This window comes from Alligator mississippiensis, chromosome 8 (assembly GCF_030867095.1).
Source record: "Alligator mississippiensis isolate rAllMis1 chromosome 8, rAllMis1, whole genome shotgun sequence".
NCBI lineage: Eukaryota > Metazoa > Chordata > Crocodylia > Alligatoridae > Alligator > Alligator mississippiensis.
This window is the reverse complement of record NC_081831.1, coordinates 28,230,753-28,255,416: the sequence shown is the minus strand read 5'-3', so window position 1 is coordinate 28,255,416 and position 24,664 is coordinate 28,230,753. Positions and strand designations below refer to the sequence as shown.

Below are 24,664 nucleotides of genomic sequence, written 5' to 3'. Positions count from 1 at the left end.
CCTCCCCGTGTATGCACGGGAGGGGAGAACTATTTTACCTCTCTTCCTCCGGCCGTTGCCCCCCTGCGCAGGTCCCCCGCCAGAACCTCCTTCACGCCGGGATTTCCACTCCCACTGAACCCTACCGGCGGGATCCCGAGCCCCTCCGACGATCTCCCTTTGGCCTCTCTGAGGCAAACGGGCGGAGGCATACACTTTCAGTTCACAACGTCCCCGCCTCAGAGAGGGGGGAGGTGCAACGAAGCCCAAGATGGCGGCAACATTCAGGCCGCGGGGACCCGACAGGCCTTGAAAGCCTGGGGGGGCGAGCAACGGCTGATTTAATTAAAGGGAGGTTCATTGGGTGTGCTTCGGTTTTAAGGAGGCTGAAGTGGGCGGAAGGATACCCTGTCGCCGTCTCTGTAGAGGAGGAGGAGGTGTACTTCGATTCCAACGGCCGTTCGGTGGCTGTTGGCGGAGGGATCCGCGCGCGGGGCCTAGCGCGGCCCGGCCTGGCCCCGGCGACGATGGCCCCCTGAGGGGGAGCCGAGCCAAGGGGGAGAGTTTGGGGGGGGTGGGGGGGGACGGAGCTGAAGCATGGAGGACGAGCGGCAGCGGGGCGAGGGCGAGGCGGCCTGGCAGGGCTGGGCGGGGGGAGGCGAAGAGCGGGCACCCCAGCCCACACTACCACCACCGGGGTCCCCAGTCAGCAGAGGGGGCAAGGGTGGGGCAGGCAAGGGAGGGGAGTGGGGGTGTGAGGGGGGGGAGCCTCCTGATGCCTTCTTGCCGCCCCCCGAATGCCCCGTTTTCGAGCCCACGTGGGCCGAATTCCGCGACCCCCTGGGCTACATCGCCAAGATCCGGCCCATCGCCGAGAAGAGCGGCATCTGCAAGATCCGGCCCCCTGCGGTGAGTCGGGGCAGTCTCCAGCCCCTGCATTGCCCTCCTTGGGGTGGGGTGGGGTGGGCGGAGGAGAGCCTGGCAGTGGCCTGCCCCCTCCCCCCCCCCTTAGCATGGAGGGTCTTGCCAGGGCTTTGTGGGAGACAAAGGGTCCTCTCGGTGACCCCTCCCATCTATATGGGGTGCTTTGGCCAGGGTACTTGTTCATATGAGTGCCTGATGGGCCTGTCCTGGCAGTATTGGCTGGTAAAAGGGCCTCACAGTGACTCTTCCCCCCCACCCCCCCCTCAGTATTGAGTGTCTGGAGCTGGGGTGGGAGGAGGGTGGCCTGGCAGTGCCCCCACATTGGTGTGGGTTGTCCTGGTAGAAATCCTGCCAGTAGTGGGAGGTAAGGGGGGCTCTCAGTGATGCCCCCCATCTGTGTGGCTGAGCTTTGGCAAGATCGCTATTAATAAGGGGGCCTGAGTGCTTCCTCTGTCCATATAGAGAGGGTCCCCTATTAGTATCTGGGATCTGATGGGACCCTCTCAGTATTGTGGGGGGGGTTAAGAAGACCTGGCAGTGACCCCCCCCATTGGTTTGGGGGTCTTGGCAGGGCCCCTTGTCAGTACTGGGGGTTAATAGTGCCTTCCCTGTTTGTATGGGAGAGCCCTGGCCAAGACCCTTGACTGCATGAGGGCCTGGCAGCCCCCCCCCCCCCCCCCCCCCCCCCATCTTGACAGTACTGAGGGCTAAGGGACTTTCTCAGTGACCTTCCTTTTCCCCTTGATGTATAGGGAGGATCCCTGTCAATATCAGGTGTTTGGGGCCTGGCAGGATCCCCCACTTGTCAGTATTGGGGGTATAAGGAGGCCTGGCAATAACCCACCATTGGTATAGGGGTGCTTTGGCAGGCCCTTGTATGTACTGGGGGGTAAGGGGGCCTCAGTCTGTATGGGGGAGCTCTGGCTGAGACACTCATCCGTGTGAGGGCCTGGCTGTACTGGGAGGGTAGGAGGTCTCTCAGTCTCTTCCCCCCACCTTTTTGTATGGGGGAGTCCCTTGTCAGTGTTAGGAGTCTGGGGCCTGGTAGGTCCCCCCTCTGTCAGTATTGGGGGGCAGTAAGGAGGCCTGGTAGTGATCCTTCATTGGTATGGGGGAGTCCTGGATGTATTGGGGGGGGGTAAAGGGGTTCTCAGTGATTCCTTCTCTGTGTGGGGGAGCCCTGGCCAAGACCCTCACCTGTATGAGGGCCTGGCAGGCCCCCCTGGTTGTATTAGGGGGCAAGAGGACCTTTCAGTGACAACCTCCCCATTAGTATCAGGCATCTGGGGCTTGGCAGGACCCCCCATCAGTACTGGGGGGTAAGGAGGCTTGGCAGTGACCCCTGTTGGTATGAGGGTCTTGGTAAGGCCTCTTGTTAGTACTGAGGAGTAAGGGGTGGGGGGCTCGCAGTGTCCACTCTGTCTGTATGGCATAGCCTGGATAGGATCCCTATTAGTAATGAGGGGTAAGGGAGCATGGCATTGACCCCCTCATCGGTATGTTGGAGCCCTGGCATGGCTGGGGGTTATGGGGGTCTCTTAGTGACTCAACTCTTCTCCCCCCCCCCCCCCCCCATGTGGGTGCCCTGGCCAAGATCCTTGTCTGTATGAGGACCTGGCAGCCCCCCCTGGCTGTATTGATAATGGGTAAGGAGGCTTTCCAGTGATTGCCTGTATCAGCAGGGCATGGTGGCCTCTTAGTGACCCCTCTCCCATCTGTATTTGGGGCTGGTAGTGTCTGCTTTGGGGCCTGGCAGCTTGCAAGAACCCCCTGTCAGTATTGGGGAGGAGGGTAAGGTGGGACCTATTACTGACCCCCCTGTATGTATGGAGGAACCCTGGCAGTACTGGGGGTTAAAGAAGGGTCTTTCAGTGACCCCTGCTCCCATCTGTCTGGGGTGGTGCTCCCTGTCTGTGTTGGGGGGGCTAGGTCCTGGCAGGATTCCCTCCCCCCTGTTGGTGTGAGGGGGTCTTGGCAGGGCCCCTTGTCAGTGCTGGGTGGTAAGGGGGCCTCAGCATGTCTTTGGTGGAGTCCTGGCCAAGACTCTCATCTGTGTGAGAGGCTGGCAGTGCCTGCTGTGGTGACTGGGTGCTGATAAGACCCTGTCAGTATCGGTGTGGTAAGTGGGGACCTGTTAGTGACTCCCTCCATTTGTATGGGGGAGTGCTGGTAGACTCCTGGCAGTATCAAGGGGCAGGGAAGCCTCCCAGTTATCCACCGTCTTTATGGGGGAGCCATGGCAGGACTCTTTTGAGTAACATTGGGGCAAGGAGAGCTCTGTGATCTCCCCCCACATTGTATGGGGGGAGGATATTGGCTGCCCCTACTGTGGGGACAGGGATCTAGCAAGGTTTATGGTCTGTACTTAAGGGTAAAGGGGGCCTCTCAGTGACCCGTCTGTCTGTATAGCGAAGGCCCTGTGAGTACTAGGGGGGCTGGGGCCTGGTAACAGGGTCTGCTAGTGATCCCATGTCTGTATGGAGGAGCCCTGGCAGGGTGATAGTGTTTGCTTTGGGGCCTGGGGACTGGCAGCCCCTCCACCCCTGCGTTGATATGGAGGATCCTGGCAGGGCCCCCTATTAGTGTTTTTTCTCCCCCACCTCTCCCTGTCTGTATGTATGAGAGTCCTGGCAGGACCTTCAGGGGCTGACAATGCTTACTGTGGAGGCTGGGCCCTAGTAGGGCTCTGTTGTTAGCATTGTTGGGGGTGCTATGGTGGCTCCATAATTAATAATTAATTATTCATGTTAGTATGGGGGAATTCTGGAGGCCTTCTTCGGCAGGGGGGGGTTCTGGTCATGTCCTTCTATCAGCATGGGGGGGAGGGGAGGACTGGATGTGCCCCTGTTGGTATCAGGGGCTGGCAGTGCCTGCTGTGGGGACAGGGGCCTGGCAGGACCCCATGTCATTATGGGGGGACTGTTGGCACCTGGCACTTCTGTATGGAATTGAGGGCACTGCCAGGCCACCCTCCAGCCCCCCCCCCTCCCCCCCAAGCTCCAGACACTCATTAGAATCAGGGCTTATCAGTGTTTCTCTTTCAATAATTGAGCACATTCCTTGTCTGTATGGATGTGGGGGCTGGCGGGCCCACCCTGCTGGTATGGGGGAGGCCTGGAAAGGCTTCCTGTCAAGAGAAGGGGGCTGGCAGTGCCTGTTGTGGGGGCTAGGGCACTCCCTTGTCAGCAACAGGCAGCCTTATTGCTACCCTCTATCAGTATCAAGTCTGGCAGGGCCTCTTTGCTGTTATGGAACCCAGGGAGCTAGAGATAACCTAATAAGGGCCAGCGACCTGTCAGCACCCCCCTACTGGCATGCAGGGGCTGGCACAGACCCCTGTCCACATGTGGGGAGGCTGACAGGGCTTGCCAGAACAGGATATGGGGCCCTAGCAATACCCACTGGTGCTGTGCGGGAGGGGTGCTGGCAGTGCCTACCAGGAAAATACCCACTTGGTGGTATGGGGAGGCTGGTGGTGGGAGCAAGGGCCTTTCTGTGCCTCCCTAGAAGTACCATGGAGCTGAGGGGTGCCTGGTGCTTGCCGGGGCGGTGGGGTCATGCCTTCTGTCAAAAGGGGGGCTCTGGCAGTGCCTGCTGGCAGCCCTGGGGGGCTGCCAGGGGGATAATGGAGATGCTATGGGATGACTCTGCTCCCCTGGAGTACCCCAAGGTGGGGTTGGTGCCCCCTTGCCTGCTCCACTGGGGCTGCTCACAGGAGGGCACAGGGGTTGGCAGTGGTGCCTGGCAATGGGGCAAAGGCATTACTGATCACCTGGCTGAGGGCTCCTGCCCCAGGGGCTGGCTCCACAGGCTCATCTCAAGCAACCCCATGGTTCCTAGCTGAGCTGGGACATGAGGTGAGGAAGTGGAAAATCTGCTCTTGACCCAAGCTGCACCCCCCCACCACAGTGACATGGCCAACATGGCTGCCACAGCTCTGGCCTTTGTCTGGTGAGCAGCAGGAGGGGGTGGATAGTGTGGATCTCTTCCTCCTGCTGCCCCCAGGTCTCAGGGTTGCAGGGGCAAGAGGGATTCCCCCTTTCATTCCCCCCACCCCTTGCCAGCCTTTGCTCCACCCCCTCCTCTTTGTGACCTGAGTCTCTTCCTGTTCCATGGAGATCCCCCTGCAGGGCTGGGATCCAAAGCTGGGAAGGGTGGGGCAACTGGGTGGATGGCTACCCCCTGCCTGCCTCCATTCCCCCCCCCACCCTTCCTATGAGGCTGAGGGCATGGGGCCAGCTTCCCAGGGGGCTTTCAGCTCCATCTGGTTGTGGGGGAGTGTTATTGTCCTGGCCTCTCAGCATGCAGCCTGCTGAGCCCGACAGCTGGGAGGCTATGCTGGCCTCTGTCAAGGCAGGCCTGGGGGTGGGGAGTGTCAGTGCTGCCCTGGGGGTTCCACATGCCTGTGGAGGGGGCCTGGGTGTTCTGAAGTGAGGGCAGACCCTGGCCTTGGGGAATGCTTCTGCTTCGTGGCACCAGGGGCTGCAGGGAGAAGCGGCATGCTTCTCTGTTGTGTAGCAGCAGCCCCCAGAGCAGGCTGTGTTATGGGGCAGTGAGAGCTGTCCCTCAGTTGTCCCACCACAGAGCAGGCTGCATTGTGGGCCTGTGTGAGCTGTCTTCCACCTGCCCACACCTGAGCAGGCTGCATCATGGGGCCATGTGAGCCATCCCACTCCAGAGCAGGCCTTGTGGGGCTGTGTGAGTTGCTTTCCAGCTGTCCTACCCCAGAGCAGGCCATCTCATGGTCCCATGCAACACCAGCACCACACAATTGTCCCACCCTGGAACTAGCTGCATCTTCCTGCTGACTGAGCTATCACTACTGTCATCCCCCCAGGTGCTTGCCCTGCCCTAGAGGCAGCTGCACTTGAACAAGTCTATCCGGTATTACTGGCACTCGGGGGAAATAAATGCATTTTAGAGAAATATTTTTTTGAGGTTGGGTCAACAAAGGCCTTTCCTCTGGTCTGTACAAGCCTCTACCCTGATTTGCTTGTAGTCCTAGTACCTCCAACTCTGCCTTTCATGAGAGTTGTGGTGCACTGATCTCACCGATTAACCCCTCCCCCCACTCCAGGACTGGCAGCCCCCATTTGCAGTGGAGGTCGATAACTTCCGGTTTACCCCACGCATCCAGAGACTCAATGAGCTGGAGGTGAGTCAGGCAGGGAAGGGAGGACTCCCAGGAAGCCCAGGCTAGGTATGGGGATGAGAGAACTGGGGGACATTTCCTTAGCTGCTCCACCCCAGAGCTGGCTGCATTTCAACCCTTCACAGGAGACCCCCTTCCCCAACCCCGTGAGCTACTGGGCAGAGGCTGTGGGGGCTCCCGCAGAGGCTCACCCTGTTCCATCTCACCTGCCAGGCCCAAACCCGAGTGAAACTCAACTACCTGGACCAGATTGCCAAGTTTTGGGAGATCCAGGGCTCCTCGCTCAAGATCCCCAACGTGGAGCGGCGCATCCTTGACCTGTATAGCCTCAGCAAGGTAGGGCAGCTGTCGGCACCAGGGTGTGGGTGTTGCCCGGACTGCGAGTCAGGAGTGTGGAGCCAAGGCTGGGTTTGTGCAGAGTGTGGCTGTAGGTTGGGTGTGAGGGGCCTTGCTGAGCTTGTGTGAGGGGTGCTGTGGATTGGGTGTGAGGGGCCCCAGCTAGGTTTGGGAGGGGCAGGGGGCTGTGGTTTGGGTGTGAGGGGCCCTGGCTGGGCCAGGGGAGGGGGGAGGCGAGGAGGGGCAGGGACTGCAGAGTAGGTTTGCCGGGTCCCACTGGGCTGGGCAGGACAGTCCTGAATGGGCCTCCTGCAGGTGGTACTGGAGGAAGGCGGCTATGAGTCCATCTGCAAGGACAGGCGCTGGGCACGGGTGGCACAGCGCCTGGCCTACCCCTCGGGCAAGAATATTGGGTCCCTGCTGCGTGCTCACTATGAGCGCATTATCTACCCCTATGAGATGTACCAGTCTGGTGCCAACCTCGTGGTGAGCTGCCCAGCAATGGGCTTTGTTCCTCTGTTGTGGGGGGCGGGGGAGGAGTTATGCCTGGGATGTTAGGGTTCATCTTGCTGGGGAAGGTTTTGCCTGATACTGGGATTCCTCTCTTGTGGGGCAGGGAGGACTTGCCCAGATGCTGGGATTCCTCTTGCTGGGTGGGGGGGTTAGACACCAGAGTTCCTTTCCTTGCAGGGGTTGAGGGGCCCTACTCAGATGCTAGGGTTCCTCTCATTTGAGGGGAACCTGTCTGGACACCAGGGTTGCTCTTCTGGATTCTGGGGTTCCCCTTGCTGTTGAGGGGGAGGGAGCCTGCTTGGAAGCTGGGGTTCTTCCTGCTGGGGGAAGGGGGCCATGCCTGGACACAGGGGTTTTTGTCTGGGGGGCCTGCCCACCACTCACAGCCACCCACATCTGGCAGTGCACGGCGCGTCCCTTCGAGAGTGAGGAGAAGGATAAGGAGTACAAGCCCCACAGCATCCCGCTGCGCCAGGCTGTCCAGCCCTCCAAGCTCAACACTTATGGGCGCCGTGCTAAGCGCCTCCAGCAGGATGTGAGTGCAAGGCCAGACACCAGTGGGTTATCTGGGAGGGGTGGGGCTGGGAGGCCAGACAACAGAGTTCCTAGGAGAATCACAGTAGCCATGGGGGCCCGGACACCTGGGTTCTCTAACAGAGTCTTGGCAGGAAGAGGCCAGGATGTCTGGGTTCTCTAGGAGAGATCAGGAACTTGAACACCTGGGTTCTATAGGCAGGCCAGGAGCCAGGATGCCTGGGCTTATTGGAAAGGGAGTGGAGCTCAGTGGGAGCTGGAACACCTGCGTTCCTTCCCTGCCCTGAAGGGAATGAAGGGACTAGTGGGTTAGAACAGAGGTCGGAGGTGGGCCACAGACCCGGATGCCTTGGTTCTTCCACCTGCCTTGCTGCTAGCTTTATTACTGGTGCTCAGGTCCCTCCATTTCCAGTCGTCCGTCCCCCCCTCGCCCCGCCCCCCCGCAGCAAGCTGTGAACAGAACCTAAGTGTTCTGTTCTGAAAGTGGGAGAAGTCAGGGGGTGCCACCCCCCAACTCCAAGCCCTCCTCCCCAGCTGATGGCTGACCCCTGCCCCCATCCCATTTTGTCACCCTGCTGCAGGACTTGGAGGCCTGCCCCAGCTTGGCCAGTGCTGTGGCCCCACTGCCTGAGCATGTCCCCCTGTCCTGGGTAGGCCCCCCCCCCAAATCCTTCTCCCTCTCACTCTGTTACTCACTCTGTCCATGCTGTCTTCTCCCAGCATTTGCTGCTGCTGCCCAGTGCATCTGGGGTAATGACCTCCCAACATGTATTGCTTGCATGCAGTGCATCATAGGATGGGATGCAGTCCAGGTTCGGGGTAGAACATGTTTCCTTCCCAGCATGCCCTGCTCCTGTGCTGGGCATTGTGGGGTAGGCTGAGGCTGGAGGCCAGGCAAAGGAGGGCATGGGTGTGGGGTAGTCATTTCCCAGTAGGGGTTTGTGAAATGGGCCGTATTCGATTCGGATTCAATTAGTTGATTTGGATCACTGTCCCAGATTTGATTCGGCCAAATCTGAGTCTGAAGATTTGATGCTGATTCAGAGAATCAGCGATTTGGCCATAGACACAGCTTTAAATGTTTTTTCTACATATGTCGAGGTACCAGGCGTGGCTCGTGAACGCTGCGATGGTGGGGCGGATGGAACATCCTACAGGAGCATGGGGGCAGCCCCCCCATGTGCTCAATGGCGAACCCAGAAGTGGACCGAAAATACTTCTGGGTATTTCACTTCTGGGTCCATGGGGGTGCGCACAGGGGAGCCTCCCTGCATCCCCCCTGTCTCAGCAGTCGGCTGCAGGGAGACCCTGGGTGCCTTCCCCTAGACCCAGGAGGCACCAGTTACCAAGCCAGAGAGCTGCAGGGGGGCCCCCCCAACGTGCTCCCCGGCAGACCCGGGAGTAGACCAGAAGTACTTCCGGGTCTGCTGCTGAGCGTACCAGGGAGCCCCCAATGCTCCTGTGGGATGCTTCATCCGCCCCAGCATCTTGGCATTTATGAGCTGCCTGGTACCTTGAGGTATGTAGAAAAAACATTTAAAGTGTGTCTGTCCGAATTGAATTGGAACCCTCTGATTCAATTCAGAGAGATTAAAGGGTCTCCTGATTCAATTCGGAGATTCAGCCACCAAATCGGTCCGAATTGCTATTGAATCAGGGACAGAAGATTTGTACAGCCCTATTTCCCAGCGTGTTCTACTTTGAGGCAGGGCATTGTGGGATAGGTCATGAGCCTCAGGCAGGGAGTTTCTCGGTGGAAGTCATTGTCCCTCATGCTCTGCTGTGGCATGGGGCATTATGGGATAGGACATGGGAACTCCTTGCCTGAGACCTAAGTGGAATACTTTTATCCCAGCATGCATTGCTGTGGTGCAGGGCATTGTGGGATACGGTTGAAACACAACTCAGGGAAGGAGAGAGCCTCTGTCCCAGGGTACATTGCTGCAGTGCAGCCAAAAGCATTGTGGATTGGCACCCTGGCCTGTCTCCCAGCATGCCTCACTGTGACATTATGGGATGGGCCTTTTTTAACCCTTCACTTGCCTTGTCTCATTCTTTCTGGCTCCTTCCTGCTTCCCCCCTCCCACCCTGCTGGTATTTGCTGTGGGGAGGTCTCTGTGGGGCAGTTATCAGGGGAGAGGTCTATCAGGGTAGAATGCCCCCTCCCTTCCTCCAGTGCTGACCCCCCTGTGCCCTTCCCATACAGCCAGAGCCCACTGAGGAGGACATTGAGAAGAACCCTGAGCTGAAGAAGCTGCAGATCTATGGGGCTGGCCCCAAGATGTTGGGCCTAGGGCTGGTGGCCAAGGACAAAACCCTACGCAAGAAAGGTGAGGTAGGGGGGCATCCTGGACACCTGGGTTTCCTCCCAGCTTGAGAGGTGCTGGGCTCTAGTAGGTGAGGGCTGAGTATCTGGGTTCTGTCCCAAAGTGGGAGGGGACTGATGAAGTTTAGAGTAGGGTGGGTGACCTAGACACCTGGATTCTTTTCCAGCTTTGGAGGGAACTAGGCTATGGTGGGTGAGGGCTGGGTAGTCCAGGTGTCTGGGTTCTGTCCCAGCTTGAAAGTGGACTGACAGGAACTTAGGGGGTGAGATCAGAGCCAGATGGCTACCTGAACATCTGGGTTCTTTTCCTGCTTGGTGGGGCCTGGAGTCTGGTGATTGAGGTGAGAGTGGAGCAGAGGGTGTGGGTAGGGAGCCTGAATGCCTGGGTTCTCTCCTAGGAACAGATAGACTGAGGCATAGGGGATGAGGTTGAAAGCAAGGTGGGCAGCCTCGATGCTTAGGTTTCATCCCAGCTCAAGAGAAAGATTAGGGTAGGCAGCTTGGACACATGGGTTCCATCCTGGTTCTGGAGAGCACTAGGTTCTAGTGGGTGATAGGGAGAGCTGATGCCTTTTTCCCATTCCCTCTCAGACAAGGAGGGCCCTGAATGCCCTCCAACAGTTGTAGTGAAGGATGAGCCACCAGGGGTGGAGCCTAAGCCAGAGCCAGGCTCCCCACACACCTTCCTGGATCCCAAGGAGGAGCTGCGGCACAGCCCTGAGCCCTGCACCAAGATGACCATGCGTTTGCGGCGCAACCACAGCAGCAACCAGTTCGTAAGTGGCCTTGGACCCTTCCCTGTGGTCCCTGCTCACCTATGACTAGAATGCAGCCAGCTCTGGGCTGGAATCGGTGGGGAACAGCTGAGTACAACGGCACCCAGGGAGAGCCTTGATGCGCCTACCTTTTGGGGTGGAGCCGCTGGGGACCAGCTGAGTGTAACAGTGCCTGGAGAGGACCCCAGTGTGCCTCACTCTTGGGTGGAGCTGCCGGGGACTGGCCGAGTGTAACGGCACTGGGGAGAGCTTCAATGTGCCCAGCTCTCAGTTAAGGTTACCACTGGGGAACGGCTGAATGTAATGGTGCCCCAAGAGGGCTCTGGTGTTCCCCAGCAGCTCCCAGAGCTGAGTGCAGCAAAATGCATGGAAAGAGCCGTGGGACTAGGGCTTCCGGGAAGGGAAAGGTCCCTGCTTTCATCTTCCCCTCTACCATGCCCCCCTTGAGCCAGCTAGATCAATCAGTGTGGGGGGGGTTGGGGGGCTGGACCAAGATAGGGGCAGGGCTTCTCAGAGGCCTAAGTTCCTCATCCTGCTCAAGAAGTAAGGTCTGGTGGGTTTGAGTAGGGTGGGTTGGGAGCCCAAATGCCTGGGTTCTGTCTCCACTTGCGGAGGGGTTTGGGGGTCTGGTGGGTTGGAGTTGGAGGAAGGTGGGAGCTGGGACACCTGGGTTCTTTCCCTGCTCTGGCAGGGGACTGGGGGTCTGGCACAGTGGGGCATGCCTAGGTCCATTGACATGCACCCACCCTCCCTCCTGCGGTGCTGCAGATCGAATCGTATGTGTGTCGCATCTGCTCACGGGGGGATGAAGACGACAAGCTGCTGCTGTGCGATGCCTGCGATGACAATTACCACATCTTCTGCCTACTGCCACCCCTGCCCGAGATCCCCAAGGGCATCTGGCGCTGCCCCAAATGCGTCATGGCGGTGAGGCCCCGGTGGGGGGTCACTGCGGAATACTGGGCTGCCTAAATCTGGAGGGCTGGTTGGGGCTAAGGGGTTCTGGGGGTGTCACAAGGGGGCCTCCCCATGCTGACCCCCACCTTCCTATAGGAGTGCAAGCGCCCCCCCGAGGCCTTTGGCTTTGAGCAGGCCACACGGGAGTATACGCTGCAGAGCTTTGGCGAGATGGCCGATGCCTTCAAGGCTGACTACTTCAACATGCCTGTCCATGTGAGTGCCACCTGGATGCCAGAGTTCTGGCTTTGGGATTTAGTGGGGGCACCTGAAAAGCAGGGTTCCAGCCCCAGGGTGTAGCAGAGTCCTGGGCTTAGGCAGAGTAGCCTGGACACCTGGGTTCCAGTCCAGCTTGGGAGGGTTCTGGGGTCTAGTGAGTGAACACAGGGCTGGTGGGCAGCCCAGATGCATGGGTTCTTTTCGAGCTGTGGGAAGGGAATGGGGTCTGGTGAGTAAGAGCAAGGCTGGCTTGGCTACAAGGACACTTGGGTTCTTTTTGAGCCTCCAGAGGGTGCAAGCAAGAGATATTGGGCAGCCAGGATGCCTGGGTGCTATCTCTGCTCAGGAAGGGAGCATAGGATTCAATGTCATGGGGAGCCAAGGAATCCAAATCTGGGGTTCCTTTCCCACCTTCAGGAGTGGGTTGGGTTGCGGGGTGAAAGCAGGAAGCCTAGATGCCTGGGTTCTCTCCCTGGTGAGTGAGGAGCAGGCCTGTCCCTGGTGCTGAGTGGTTTCTCCCCACCCAATGCAGATGGTGCCAACAGAGCTGGTGGAGAAAGAGTTCTGGCGCCTGGTGAACAGCATTGAGGAGGACGTGACAGTGGAGTACGGTGCTGATATCCACTCCAAGGAGTTCGGCAGCGGTTTCCCCATTAGTGATGGGAAGAGAAAGCTCTCTCCCGAGGAGGAGGTGGGGTCCCACTCTGCCAGGGCTCATGGGTTGGGGATGGCCCTGATGCAGCTGGGAGCTAGCTAAATATAATGCCTGCTAGAGGAGAAAGGTCTCTGCCCCATCACCCACCCCTGCCCTTGTTGCGAGGGTGTGGGGACATGTAACCCCACACAAGTAGAGCTCCTGGGGGACCACAATGCAGGCAGGTCAAGGGCAGAGCAGCTGAGGAATAGCTGAATATAACGCCATCTGGGGCAGCCCACAATGCAGCCAGCTCTGGGATGAAACATCTGGGGACAGCTGAATATAATGCCAATTGGGCTATGATGTAGCCAGCTCTAGCTTGGGGACAGCTGAGTATAACACCTCTTGGGCTGTGCCAGCTCTAGGCTGTGGATGGCTGAATATATCACTACTTGAGCTGTGATGTAGCCAGCTTAGGTGGAGCAGCTGGGGCCTGGAAGAGTGTAACACTGCCCAGGGTGAGTGGCGATGCAGCCTGCTCTGGGCTGGGGTGCCTGAGTATACTGCCTTCTGTCTGTCCATGGGGCAGGAGTATGCGCAGAGTGGCTGGAATCTGAATGTGATGCCAGTGCTGAAGCAGTCGGTGCTATGCCACATCAATGCTGACATCTCAGGCATGAAGGTGCCCTGGCTTTACGTAGGCATGGTCTTCTCGGCATTTTGCTGGCATATCGAGGACCACTGGAGCTACTCCATCAACTACCTCCACTGGTGCGTGCTGGGGGGGAGGAGAGGGGTGGGATGGAAGGGAGGCATCAGGGCTGCGATGGGAAGTGCCTGGTGGATTGCTGGGGAGGTTTCTGAGGTGGGGGAGCTCCAAGCAGGAGGCTCTCTCTGAAGCGAGGTGCCCTGAGAGATGATTGGGGGTGGGGCTCTGGGGGTTGCTGGGGGCAGGGGGGGGTTGGGATGTGCTGACCTCTCCTTCCCACCCTTGGCTCACAGGGGCGAACCCAAGACATGGTATGGCGTGCCATCCTTTGCGGCTGAGCACCTAGAGGAGGTGATGAAGAAGCTAACACCTGAGCTCTTCGAGAGCCAGCCCGACCTGCTGCACCAGCTTGTCACCCTCATGAACCCCAACACCCTCATGGCCCATGGTGTGCCGGTGAGCCCGCCCCTGGGTCCTGCCCTTGTTTCCAGGCCCTGCCCCTGACCCGTCACCTTTATGTCCTCTTCCCCCTTCCCTCCCCCTCCCCCCCCCCCGCCATCAGGCCCTGCCCCTGACCTGTTAACCTGATGGGGTAACAACACACTGGTGAGCCTTCCCCTATTGCCAGGCCCTTACAGGTCATGGTGTGTTGGTGAGCCTGTCCCTGCTGCCATGTCTTACTACCAAGTCCTGCCCCTAAACTGTCACTCTCGTGGCTTACAGCATGCTGCTAAGATTCCACCCCCACACCCCCCTTGCCACCAGGCCCCATCCACCATCAGCTTTTGCCCCCCATTGATAGGTTCCACTCTTTGACCAGCTCTACCAACTGGTGACTGTCATGAACCTGAAAACCCTCACTGACCACAACTGGCTGGGGAGCCTGCCCCCTGTTGCCAGGCCCCACACCCTTGCACCAGCTCATCACCCTGGCCTATAGCTGCTCCTTCCCCTGATGCCCTTCAGCTGTCACTCACAGCTCCATCTTATCCCTGTAGGTGGTACGGACCAACCAGTGTGCAGGTGAATTCGTCATCACCTTTCCCCGGGCCTATCACAGCGGCTTCAACCAGGGCTACAATTTCGCGGAGGCAGTCAACTTCTGCACTGCTGACTGGGTGAGTCCGGATTGCTGGGTTCTCTTCTGGCTCTGAGGTTGGGAAATCATGGGGGTTGGGTGCCTGGATGCCTGGGTTTTGTCTTGTCATTGCATGGGTCAGATCAGTTCAAGCTTGGGAGTGTAGTCCAGATGTCTTGATTCTCTCCCAGCTCAGGGAAGAGATTGGGGACCTATGTGTTGGAAAGAAAACACTTGGGCTCTCATCTGGGGGAGCTAGAAGGCCAGTCGCCTGGATCTCCTCTCCGCTCTGAGAGGAGAGTGGATTGGAACATGGTGGGCCTGGGAGCCCAGACACCTGTGTTCTCTCCCTGCTATGGGAGGGGAATGGGGTCTGATGGGTGAAAGCAGAGATGGTGGATGGGAACCTGGATGCCTGGGTTTCCTTGCTGTTCTAGAAGGGGTTTGGGGTCCGGTGATTTAAAAACAAGGAGGAGACCTGGGAGTATGGACACCTGCGTTATCTCCCTGGCTGTGGCTCATTGGCTCAGGGAGCCATAGCCCCCCACCCACTCCCAGCACTAAGTCTGCCTGGGTCCTCTCCTGGCAGTTGCCAGCTGGGCGCCAGTGCATTGAGCACTACCGGCGCCTGCGGCGCTACTGCGTCTTCTCACATGAGGAGCTCATCTGCAAGATGGCCGCCTGTCCCGAGAAGCTGGACCTCAACCTGGCGGCCGCCGTTCACAAGGAGATGTTCATCCTGGTGCAGGAGGAGCGCAAGCTGCGCAAGGCATTGCTTGAGAAGGTGGCTGAGGCTTGAGGGGGAACCTGGGGAGCTAGGGGCAGGAATTGGGGATGTTGGGAGAAGCTGGGGGTATGGCCTGGGCACAGGGGATTTCTTGGATGGGCAGGAGTGGGGACAGCCTGGGGCACAGGAGTATTGGAGAGTTTAGGGGGGGGTCCAGGTTATGAACACATAGGCTGGGATGGGTTTCAGGCTGGATTGCCGTCAAGGTTGAGTTGGGTGGTTAGAGTTTGTGGGCTGGGCTTGGGGGTGCTGGTAGGGGGACATGGTCTGGGTCTGGGCAGCTGGGGTCATGGCCTGGGTCGGGGGTCGCAAGCTGGGAAGAGAGAGACTTGGGTGTAGACCTGAGGGTGCTCAGGGTCACAGGTTAGGTTGGAGTTGTGATTTGGGCTTAGTGCTGGTAAGGGATGGGAGGGTCACAGCTGGGTCAGAGGTCACAGACTGGATTGGGGGTCAAGCTGGTGTGAGGTGGGGGGTTGAGATCTAGGTCTGCGGGGGAGGGGGGTCATGGTGTGGACCAGAGTGGGGATCAACGGTCACAGGCCAGGGCAGGAACTGGGCCCCTCTTGCTTAACCCCACCCCTCCCAGGGCATCACGGAGGCAGAACGTGAGGCCTTTGAGCTGCTGCCGGATGATGAGCGCCAGTGTGACAAGTGCAAGACGACTTGCTTCCTTTCGGCCCTGGCCTGCTACGACTGCCCACCCCACCTTGTTTGCCTCTACCACATGGATGACCTGTGCAAGTGCCCCCGCAGCCGCCAGTACCTCAGGTACTGGGATCCGAGTGTCCGGGCCCCCCACCCTGCCCTCACACGTAGCTGCCAGGACCTTGGGTCCCAGGACCTAGGTGTCCAGCCCCGCCTCCATGTTGTCACACACAGCTGCAGTACTTCAGATAGTTTCATAGTAGCTAGGGTCAGGAGGGACCTGAACAGATCATCTAGCCTGACCCCCTGCCACAGGCAGGAATGAATGCTGGGTTCACAAGACCCCAGACAGGTGATCATCCAACCTCCTCTTGAATTTGCCCAAGGTAGGGGTGAGGACCACTTCCCCGGGAAGTTGGTTCCAGATTTTGGCCAACCTAACTGTAAAATATTGCCTTCTGATCTCTAACCTAAACCTATTCTCCATCAGCTTATTACTGTTGTTCCTTGTCACCCCAGGTGGTGCTGGGGAGAAAAGGGCACTACCTATTTGCTGTTGATCTCCAGGACCCAGGAGTCTGGGCCCCCCACACGCGCACACAGCTTCCAGTACCTGGGACCCAGGCATCCAGCTCCCAAACATGCAGCCCATAGTACCTTAGGCAGAACCAGGCATACAGGCCCCTCCTGCCCCTTTCCCTCCCACCCACATGCAACTGCCAGTATTTCAGGAGCTTGGGACCCAAGTGTCTGCATCCCCACTCCACCCCCCCAAAAACAGCTGCTGGTCACCCTCTGCCAATACCTTTGGTACATCCTTAAAGGACCCAGGTGTCCATCACTGCCCCCCCCTCCCCCCAGCATACAGCTGCTCCTGCAGACATAGGCAATCCCCAAGATACGTGCCAGAGTGTGAAACATAAGGCATTTTGCTTGGCACATGCACCTTGGGGAAGGGGCCTAGGATGTGCTGCCACAACAAAGATTGGGCCCTTCACAGCTCCCACACCATCCGCCCCTGGCACATCAACATCTTTCAAGTCAAAGTTGCTGGTGTTTTTGGTACTCTGCCTGAAAATATTGCCAGCCCCTATGCTAGTACCTCAGGTACCCCCACCCAGGCACCTGGGCCCCTGGCCCCACTTCACCACAGCCAGCAGAGTGCCAGTCTCGACAGCTAGGAGGAGGAGGATCCAGACATCTGGGCCCTTGATCTCATCTCTACCTCAGCCAGGCATGGAAAGAGAACCTATGAGTCTGGGCAGTGACACTTCTTCCTGTCTCCTACCACCAAGCAGGAAACCCTGGTGTCTGAGCTCTTGCCTCCCTCCTGCCCTGCTTTTTTCCCATGATCCCTTGCACTGCCAGTGGCTTCAGTGCATTGTGGGCCACCTCTTTTGGGCCTGCACAGCATGGCATTTGGGAAGGCGTTGCAGAACTGAGGGATGGGTGTACATGGCAATGTTTAAATCTTCACTGCCCGCAGGTACCGCTACACACTGGATGAGCTGCCCGCCATGCTGCACAAGCTGAAGGTGCGGGCTGAGTCCTTTGACACCTGGGCCAACAAAGTCCGTGTGGCTCTGGAGGTGGAGGATGGGCGCAAGCGCAGTGAGTCCCAGACACCTGGGTCTCCTCCAGTCTCAGCACATGGGCAGGGAGGAGGGCTGTTGGGGGTGGGTTGGCACCCTGAGTTTGGAGGCAGGGGAGGATGGGGGGCATACAGTGTGATGGTGGTTGGCAAAAGGGGTGTTAGGGTGGCAGCAAGGGGGGTGATTTTGTGGGGGTTAACACTGAAGACTGGGGGGTGCAAGAAGCTGGGTTTGGACGGGTTGGACTAGGGGACATGGGGGGGTTTAGGGGGCTGGAACTAGGGGAGTTGGTACTGGAGGGTGCAAGGGGCTGATGCTGGAAGGTTGGTATTGGGAGTGCTGGGGCTGACGGGTATACAGGGTAGGCACTGAGAAGTAAGGGCTGGTGCTGGGCACTGTTGGCAGGATTGGCCTTTGGGGGTGCGAGGGGTGGCTCTAAGGAGGTTGGCACTGGGAGGATGTTGGGATTTGCACTGAAGGGTATTTGAGGGGGGCTGCAGGTAGCTGGGACTGGGAGGAGTTAGTGTCCAGAGGTTGTACTAGGGTGTGCAGAGGGTTGGCTCTGGGAAGTGTGGGGGTGTAGGGGGTGGTATTGGGAGTGTTGTTAGGGTTGGCAGTGGGAGGTGGGGGGATGTAGGGGTTGGTGGGTACTCCAGGCCTGTGGCGCTGAGCGTGTGTTTTGCAGCACTGGAGGAGCTGCGGGCACTGGAGTCGGAGGCACGAGAGCGGCGCTTCCCCGAGAACGAGCTGCTGCACCGGCTCAAGGTGGTGCTGAGCCAAGCCGAGCGCTGTGTCTCTGAGGCCCTGGGGCTCATCAGCAGCCAGGAGACTGGGTGAGCGAGGGGCCCCATCCCAGTGCCCCCACCCCCCAGGGCCCAGTATCTCTCTTTCACCGTGCCCATCAGCTCTAGTGCCCCTCCTCTCCCCCACCATTCCCTGGATCCATTCAGCTGTCCTCATCAGACCCTGGTGTGGTGCCCCACCCCTGGGAGCATGGCCTGATGTGGGGTCATGGCCTATACAGGGTGCCTACGTCCCCGCTGACAGTGGAGGAGCTGCGTGCCTTCCTGGAGCAGATGAGCCAGCTGCCCTGTGTCATGCACCAGATAGGAGAGGTCCAGGTGAGGGGGGTGGGGGCAGTGTCATCTGGGGGGCCTAGAAGTTGGGGGAGAGGGCTGGGCATCCAAGACACCCAAGGGGGCACCATGGTGCCAGCTAGGGGGGTTCACGGGGGGTCACCTCAGGAACGGCTCTTTGGTGGGTGTGGGGGTCTGACACATGGTGGAATGGATAGCTCTAGGAGTGCTCTAGGAATACCCAGGGGTGAGGAGGGGGTAGGTTTGTGACACTTACTCTCTGGGCTGGGGGGACAGATTAGGGGGTGTCTTACATGCCCATGGGGGGGGGACAGGTGGGGGGGGGGCATGTCTCTGCAGCATGGATGGTATCTCAGTGGTGCCTGGGGGTGGGTGCCCAGTCTGAGTGTTGGGGGGGCCCTGGGGTTGTTTTAAGAGGGCTTGGGACACCCTGAGGTAGATAGGGGGACTGGGGGTACCTTGTTGGGGGCAGGTGGAGGTGTCCAGACTGAGTGGGGGGAGCTTGGGGCACCTCAGGGTGGGAAGGATGGCCAGGGGCACCTGTGGCAATGCTAGGAGGTGGGTAGATGTGTTTATGGATCTGATGCCTGTTTGTTTCCCCACCCCCACAGGCACTGCTGGCTGAGGTAGAGGCATGGCAGGTGGAGGCACGGGCGGCACTGGGGACATTGCCAGCAGGGGTGGTGCAGCTGCGGGGGCTGCTGGAGCGTGGTGCCCGCCTGGGTGTGGCAGTGCCTGAGGGGCAGCAGCTGGAGCAGCAGGCAGCGCAGGCAGCCTGGCTGGAAGAGGTGAAGCGGGCAGTGAGGGGGCCCCGTGGGCACATACCACTGCCTGAGCTGCGCGGGCTCGTGGCTGCTGGCACCTCTGTGGCCCCCAGCCCTGCAGTGGACAAGGCCATGGCTGAGCTCCATGAGCTGCTTGCTATTGCCCAGCGCTGGGAAGAGAAGGCCCAGATGTGCCTCGAGGCCAGGTGAGGCTGGATGCCAGGGTTCTTCTCCCCTGGGGGTGGAGGGTCCAGATGCCTGGATTTGTCTTGGCATTGGGGAGACCTCAGATGTGCTTCAAGGTTGGGCGAGCTGATGCCTGGGTTCTCTTTCCCATTATTAAGTGAAGGGGGTCTAGACACCTGAGTTCTACCTTAGTTTTGGGAAGAGAAGACCTGGGATATACCTTTTGGCCAGTTGAACCCACCTGGATGCCTGGGTTCTTTTCCTGGGCAGGTGGGAGGGGCCTGGCTGAGTGGGTTCTATCCCAGCTCCATGAAGGGAGCAGAGTGTTAGCAGGTGGGGCTGTGAGCCAAGACACTTGGGTTCATCTCTAGCTTCATGAGGCAAGCAGGTGGGGCTACAGCAGATTAAAACAGGGGTGCTGGGAGGCTGAACACCTGGATCTTAGGCCAGGTTCTAGGAGGAGAGCCAGGGCCTGGTGGGTCACAGCAAAAGGGTGGGGGTGGCCCTGGGCAATGGGCACTGAGCATGGGCTACATCCACAGACAGAAGCACCCCCCAGCCATGCTGGAAGCTATCATCACAGAGGCTGAGAACGTGCCTGTGCAGCTGCCCAACATCCAGGCCCTCAAGGAAGCTCTGGCCAAGGCCCGAGCCTGGATTGCTGATGTGGAAGAGATCCAGGTGCAGCTGGGGGGTGGGGGTAGGGACCCCAGCGTGAGTGGCTAGTCTGGCTCTGGGGTGTCTGGAGTGTGGTGGCAGAGGGCTGTGGGTATGGAGATGGCTCTGGTATTGGGATGACTGGGTTTGGTTGTAGGGCACGTGGGCTTGAGGGACTGGACTGGGTGGAGTGGAGGGGGTCCCTGGCACATGAAGCTGGGGGAGTCCTAAGGACAGATTTGGCAGGGCCAGGCCAGACAGGAGGCGGTGTCTGATTTATTTTTTTTTAATTCCCCACCACCACCACCTCAGAATGGGGACCACTACCCATGCTTGGATGACCTGGAGGGACTGGTGGCTGTGGGTCGGGACCTGCCAGTGCGGCTGGATGAGCTGCGGCACCTTGAGGTGCAGGTGGGCGCTGCCCACTCCTGGCGCGACCGGGCTGCCCGCACCTTCCTCAAGCGCAACTCTGCTTACTCCCTGCTTGAGGTGGGGCGCAGGGGCAGGGCATGGGGAGGGGTTGGGCTCCAAGGGCTGAATGGGGTGGTGGCAGGCACTAAACTTGAAGGTGGGTGCAGGGGACATGAGGACCCTCTGGGGAGCAGGGGCGAAGGGACCAGGGTCCCAGCAGGAGCTGGGATTTTGGGGTGGTTACTAGCAGGAGAGGATTGCGGAGTGGGGGTTGGGTGGGGGCTTGCAGGTCCTGTAGGGGCCAATGCCAACCCCCTGCCCCCATGCCTGCAGGTGCTGTGCCCATGTGCAGATGCTGGATCAGACGGTGCCAGGCGCCGTCGGGAGCAGGAGCCTGGGCTTTACAAGTCAGACACAGAAAGCCTGGGACTGTCAGCCCAGGACCTGCGTGATCCGGGTGCTGTGGTGAGCAGGGTCTCTGGTCCTGCCCCAGGTGGCATGGGTGGCAGGGGATCTGATCTGAGCCCAGTGGGCAAAGTGGGGGGTGCACTCAGCTCTTCCACCCCAGAGCCGGCTGCATCTTGGCTTTGAGCAAGCCCTGCCTTGTGTTCTTCATGACAATACTTGTGGAGGGAGGTGGGACAGGGGCTTTTCACCCCCTGGGGAGGCCCTGGGCCTGATGCTTCCCCATCTCCCCAGATCCTGGCGTTCAAGGAGGGCGAGCAGAAGGAGAAAGAGGGCATGCTGCGGCGCCGGCATACTAACACCCAGCACCCACCAGCCCCTGGTGCCCCAGCCTGTGTGTGTGGGCAGCCCCCGGGCCCCAGCATGCTGCAATGCCAGTTGTGCCAGGACTGGTTCCACGCTGGTTGCGTGGCCTGGCCCCGCCTGGGAGCCCAGCGCCCCTCACCTGCTTGGTGGGAGTGGGATGCCAAGGTGCTGTGCCCACTGTGCCAGCGCTCGCGACGCCCACGCCTTGAAACCATCTTGGCCCTGCTGGTGGCACTGCAGAAACTGCCTGTGCGATTGCCTGAGGGTGAGGCCCTGCAGTGCCTCACAGAGCGTGCCATCACTTGGCAGCACCGGGCACGCCACCTCCTGGCCTCACCTGAGCTGGCTGGGCCCCTGGAACAGCTGGCAGCCCTGCGGCAGCGCCTGGCTGGTGATGCTGGTGCCCTGCATGAAGCCAGCTGCAATGAGCAGCACAAGGTGAGTGGGTACCTTGGGGTTGTGGGGGTGGGGGTGGTGACAGACAGCATACAGTACCCCAGAGCTGGGCACACTGGGGTACTGGACCAGATCCTGTCTAGCCAGCACTCACCAGAGCTGGCCACATCGGGGGCCTTGGACTGCCAGCTCCACCCGAGGGCTTGGTGCATTGTGGTAGGGGACTAGACAGCCAGCCCTTCCCAAGAGCTGGATGCATTGTTGGAGGGGAAAAGAGGTAGGTAGACAGTTGGTGCTGCCCTGCAACTGGGTGCATGGGGAGGAAGGCAGGCCTGGACAGCCAGTTCTACCCTAGAGCTGGGTGCATAGGGTGGGGCCTGGACAGCTAGCCCTGGCCCAGAGCTAAGTGCATCTCAGCCTCAGGCCAGGAGATGGCGTGCAGGCAGCGATTTCCCCAAAGCTGGGTGCATCAGGAGGGGCGGGATGATAGAGCGTGGGGGCCCTTTATAACCAGCCCCTTTCCCAGGGCAGTGGCATTAGGCCAGGGCATCCAGTATAACTGCTTCTCCCAGATGTGGCTATACACCTGTGCCCAGCAGGACTCGACTTGCCTCCCCCAGGTCTCAGTGGAGAATGGAGATGCTGCAGCACCTGAGAAGAATGGCCCTTATGCCACAGGTAAGGGCGCAGGAGCTGACCCAGTCGGGGGGTGGTGGGGGGTGGATGCCCCCTGCTGACACCCCCTTGTTCCACACAGACCTGGAGGTGCTGTGCTTGGCGCTGCCACGGCTGCAGGGACCTGTGCTGGAGCTGGGTGAGGGGCCATTCCGAGTGCTGGACGAGTTGCTGGTGGAGGGCGACCTACTGGAGGTGACGCTGGATGAGGCCCAGAGTGCCTGGCGTCTGGCTCAGGCTGCCCGCCCACCCCCTGTTGCTACCTTCCGCCTTCTACTTGAGGTGAAGGCCCCCCCCACTCCCTTGCCATTTTCTGGCTGCTGCTTGTGGTGAGACCTTCCCTCTGGAACCTCCAATTCTTGCTGCCGCCCCCCACCCCCCAGCTCAAGGCAAGGCTTCTGAGACAGCCCTGTCCTTCCTAGCCCAAGCTATCCCCACCTTCCTCTTGCTGGAGATGAATACCCCCCCAACTCTGTCTTGGGCACCCACTCCCCTTGCTGCTCTAGGTGAGATCCCTCACATACTTCCTTCCTCTAAGAGACCCATCTCACCACACACCTGCCCCACTGCCCACTGTCATGATCAAGGTGAACTCTCCCTGCTTCAGTCCAGGCTGCCCACCTGTGTGCTGCCATGCCCCCCCCCCCCTTAAGGCCTCCCCAAAACCCCCATGTCCAGACCACCTCCCTCATCTGCCCTCGTTTGAGGAGAGACCCTCCCACAATACCCCCAGGTTGTGAAAGGGTCTCTGGGGGTGGGGATGGAGCTATGGGGGAGGGGGGGTTCCCTCATTTCTGATGTGCCTCTCCCAGCTGGGGTGGGGGGTGTATAGGAAATACCTAGGCTCCACTCCTCCCTGCCCCAGCTGTGGGGGCGCAGGCTGTATAGGGGCCTAGGTGTTCCTCTCGCCTCCATCTCTGCCCCCTCCCTTTTCACTTTGGGGGTGGGGGCTGGGCAGGGGCATGGGGGTCCCCAGGGTCTTTCTGACCCCCCTCTCTGCTTCCAGCTGGAGGCGGCAGAGCGTCAGGGGGCGCGGGCCCGGGGCCCTGAGCGGCGCCGGAAGCGCAGGCCTGAGCGCACAGACCCAGCGCCCCCATCCCAGGAGGAACTAGAGCCAAAGAGGAGCAGGGGGGCTGAGGCGGGGCCCCCTGAGGACAGCCCCCCACCCCCCCTGGACCCCAACACCCACCACCAGCCCCCTGGGGTGAGCAGGGCAGGTCACAGTGTACACTTGGGGGTGAATGTGGGGGGGGGGGGGGTTGGGTTCCTCTGGCTGTGCTGGGGGGATGGCATATGTGGGGATGCCCTGGCCACAAGGGGGCACTGGCAGGTCTCCAATTATTGTGGGTGGAGGCTGGGAGTTATGGTGTCCCGTGGAGGTGTACTGGGGGATTTGTGAGGAGCCCCTGCTGCATGGAAGGTTGGTAGGGAGTGATGGGGTCCCCCAGAGCCTCTGATCACTGACTGCACCCCCTTTCTACCTGCAGTTGTGACGCCCGGTGCGCCCCCCGGACCATATTTAAAGGCTGCCTGGCCATGGGTGAGGAACCTCCCCCCCCCCAATCACGGACAGACCTTCATGGGGGGGGGGCAGGGCTGCCCCACCCCTGCCTGTCAGCCCCACCCCCAGCCATGCCAGGTGCTGGACTCTGCTGTAATTATCTTGTTGGATTTCCCTCTTTTGTATTTGGACTGTAGGGGGGAACCAGGACTACTGTGCTCCCCCAATCTGGATGTTGGGGGAGGTGGGAGGCCTGGTTCCAAACCCAACCCCAACCTTGCCCCATGGACATGGACAGCACCCCACCTCATGTAGGGGAGGGGCAGGGGCTTTTTATAGGAATTGGACCCCTGAGGTTGGGGGGGGGGGGGGTGCTCCATAGGGAGTGCCCCCTAGCCTGGCGCTGACACTAACCTGTCCTCATCTCTTTCTAGTGTTTTCTCTTTAGGGGGTGGGGGGTGGGGCCAGGTCAGGGGGTGGGGCATATTATTTTATTGTATTATGATTTTTTTTATTATTATTATTATTATTAAACTTTGGAAGCTAAACCACCCAGGTCTGGGGGTGTCAGGGTGATATTCAGCCATTGCCTAGTACTCCATCCCAGAGCTGGCTGCAACATGCCTCCAGGTGAGGCTGCTCCAGGTGGTTCTACTTGGCCATCACCTGGTGTTCCACTCTAGAGCAGGCTGCACTACGGTGTTGTTGGATGTGCTCTCCCCCTGCAGCTGTATACTTGGCCACTGTTCCTCCCCCCTGCATACAGCTTTTCTTCAGCTGCCCCCCCCCTTGCATCACTGTGCCAGGCCATACAGTGTTCTGCTTAGTTGTTCGCACACCAGAGCTGGCTACATTGTCCTACTGCTTGTGCCCTCCCTGCATAGTGTGTGGGTCCCAGACCTCTGAGTTCTGTGTGATGCTAGGGATTCAGTACCTAACCAGAGATCAGGCCCTTCCGTCCCCCAAGATGAGGCTAGAAACTGCAATGCATGCTGGGATAGTAGGGCTCTAGAAAGTCATCCCCATCCCTACTACGTTT

General features: G+C 59.6%; 1 protein-coding gene across 4 annotated transcripts; it reads left to right on the top strand.

Annotated features, from left to right (window-relative positions):
- The first annotated feature begins 6 nt into the window (after positions 1-6).
- Positions 7-24,176, top strand: KDM5C (lysine demethylase 5C). Of its 4 annotated transcripts, none has more exons than XM_019478859.2 (28): positions 7-888; positions 5,981-6,058; positions 6,269-6,391; positions 6,707-6,877; positions 7,308-7,439; positions 8,020-8,088; positions 9,645-9,768; positions 10,356-10,540; positions 11,309-11,467; positions 11,594-11,713; positions 12,249-12,407; positions 12,943-13,124; positions 13,356-13,518; positions 14,061-14,180; positions 14,730-14,924; positions 15,514-15,695; positions 17,059-17,183; positions 17,850-17,997; positions 18,189-18,285; positions 18,873-19,231; positions 19,754-19,892; positions 20,181-20,360; positions 20,616-20,747; positions 20,982-21,491; positions 22,049-22,127; positions 22,207-22,406; positions 23,131-23,328; positions 23,612-24,176. In XM_019478859.2, exons 1-28 carry the CDS (start codon positions 577-579, stop codon positions 23,615-23,617), a joined length of 4,647 nt encoding a protein of 1,548 aa, XP_019334404.1. In that variant the 5' UTR covers positions 7-576; the 3' UTR covers positions 23,618-24,176. The 4 variants fall into 4 exon arrangements, with proteins under 4 accessions (XP_019334404.1, XP_019334407.1, XP_019334405.1 ...); XM_019478860.2 differs by having other exon boundaries at positions 8-888; positions 22,070-22,127; XM_019478862.2 differs by lacking the exon at positions 23,131-23,328.
- Positions 24,177-24,664: the final 488 nt, after the last annotated feature.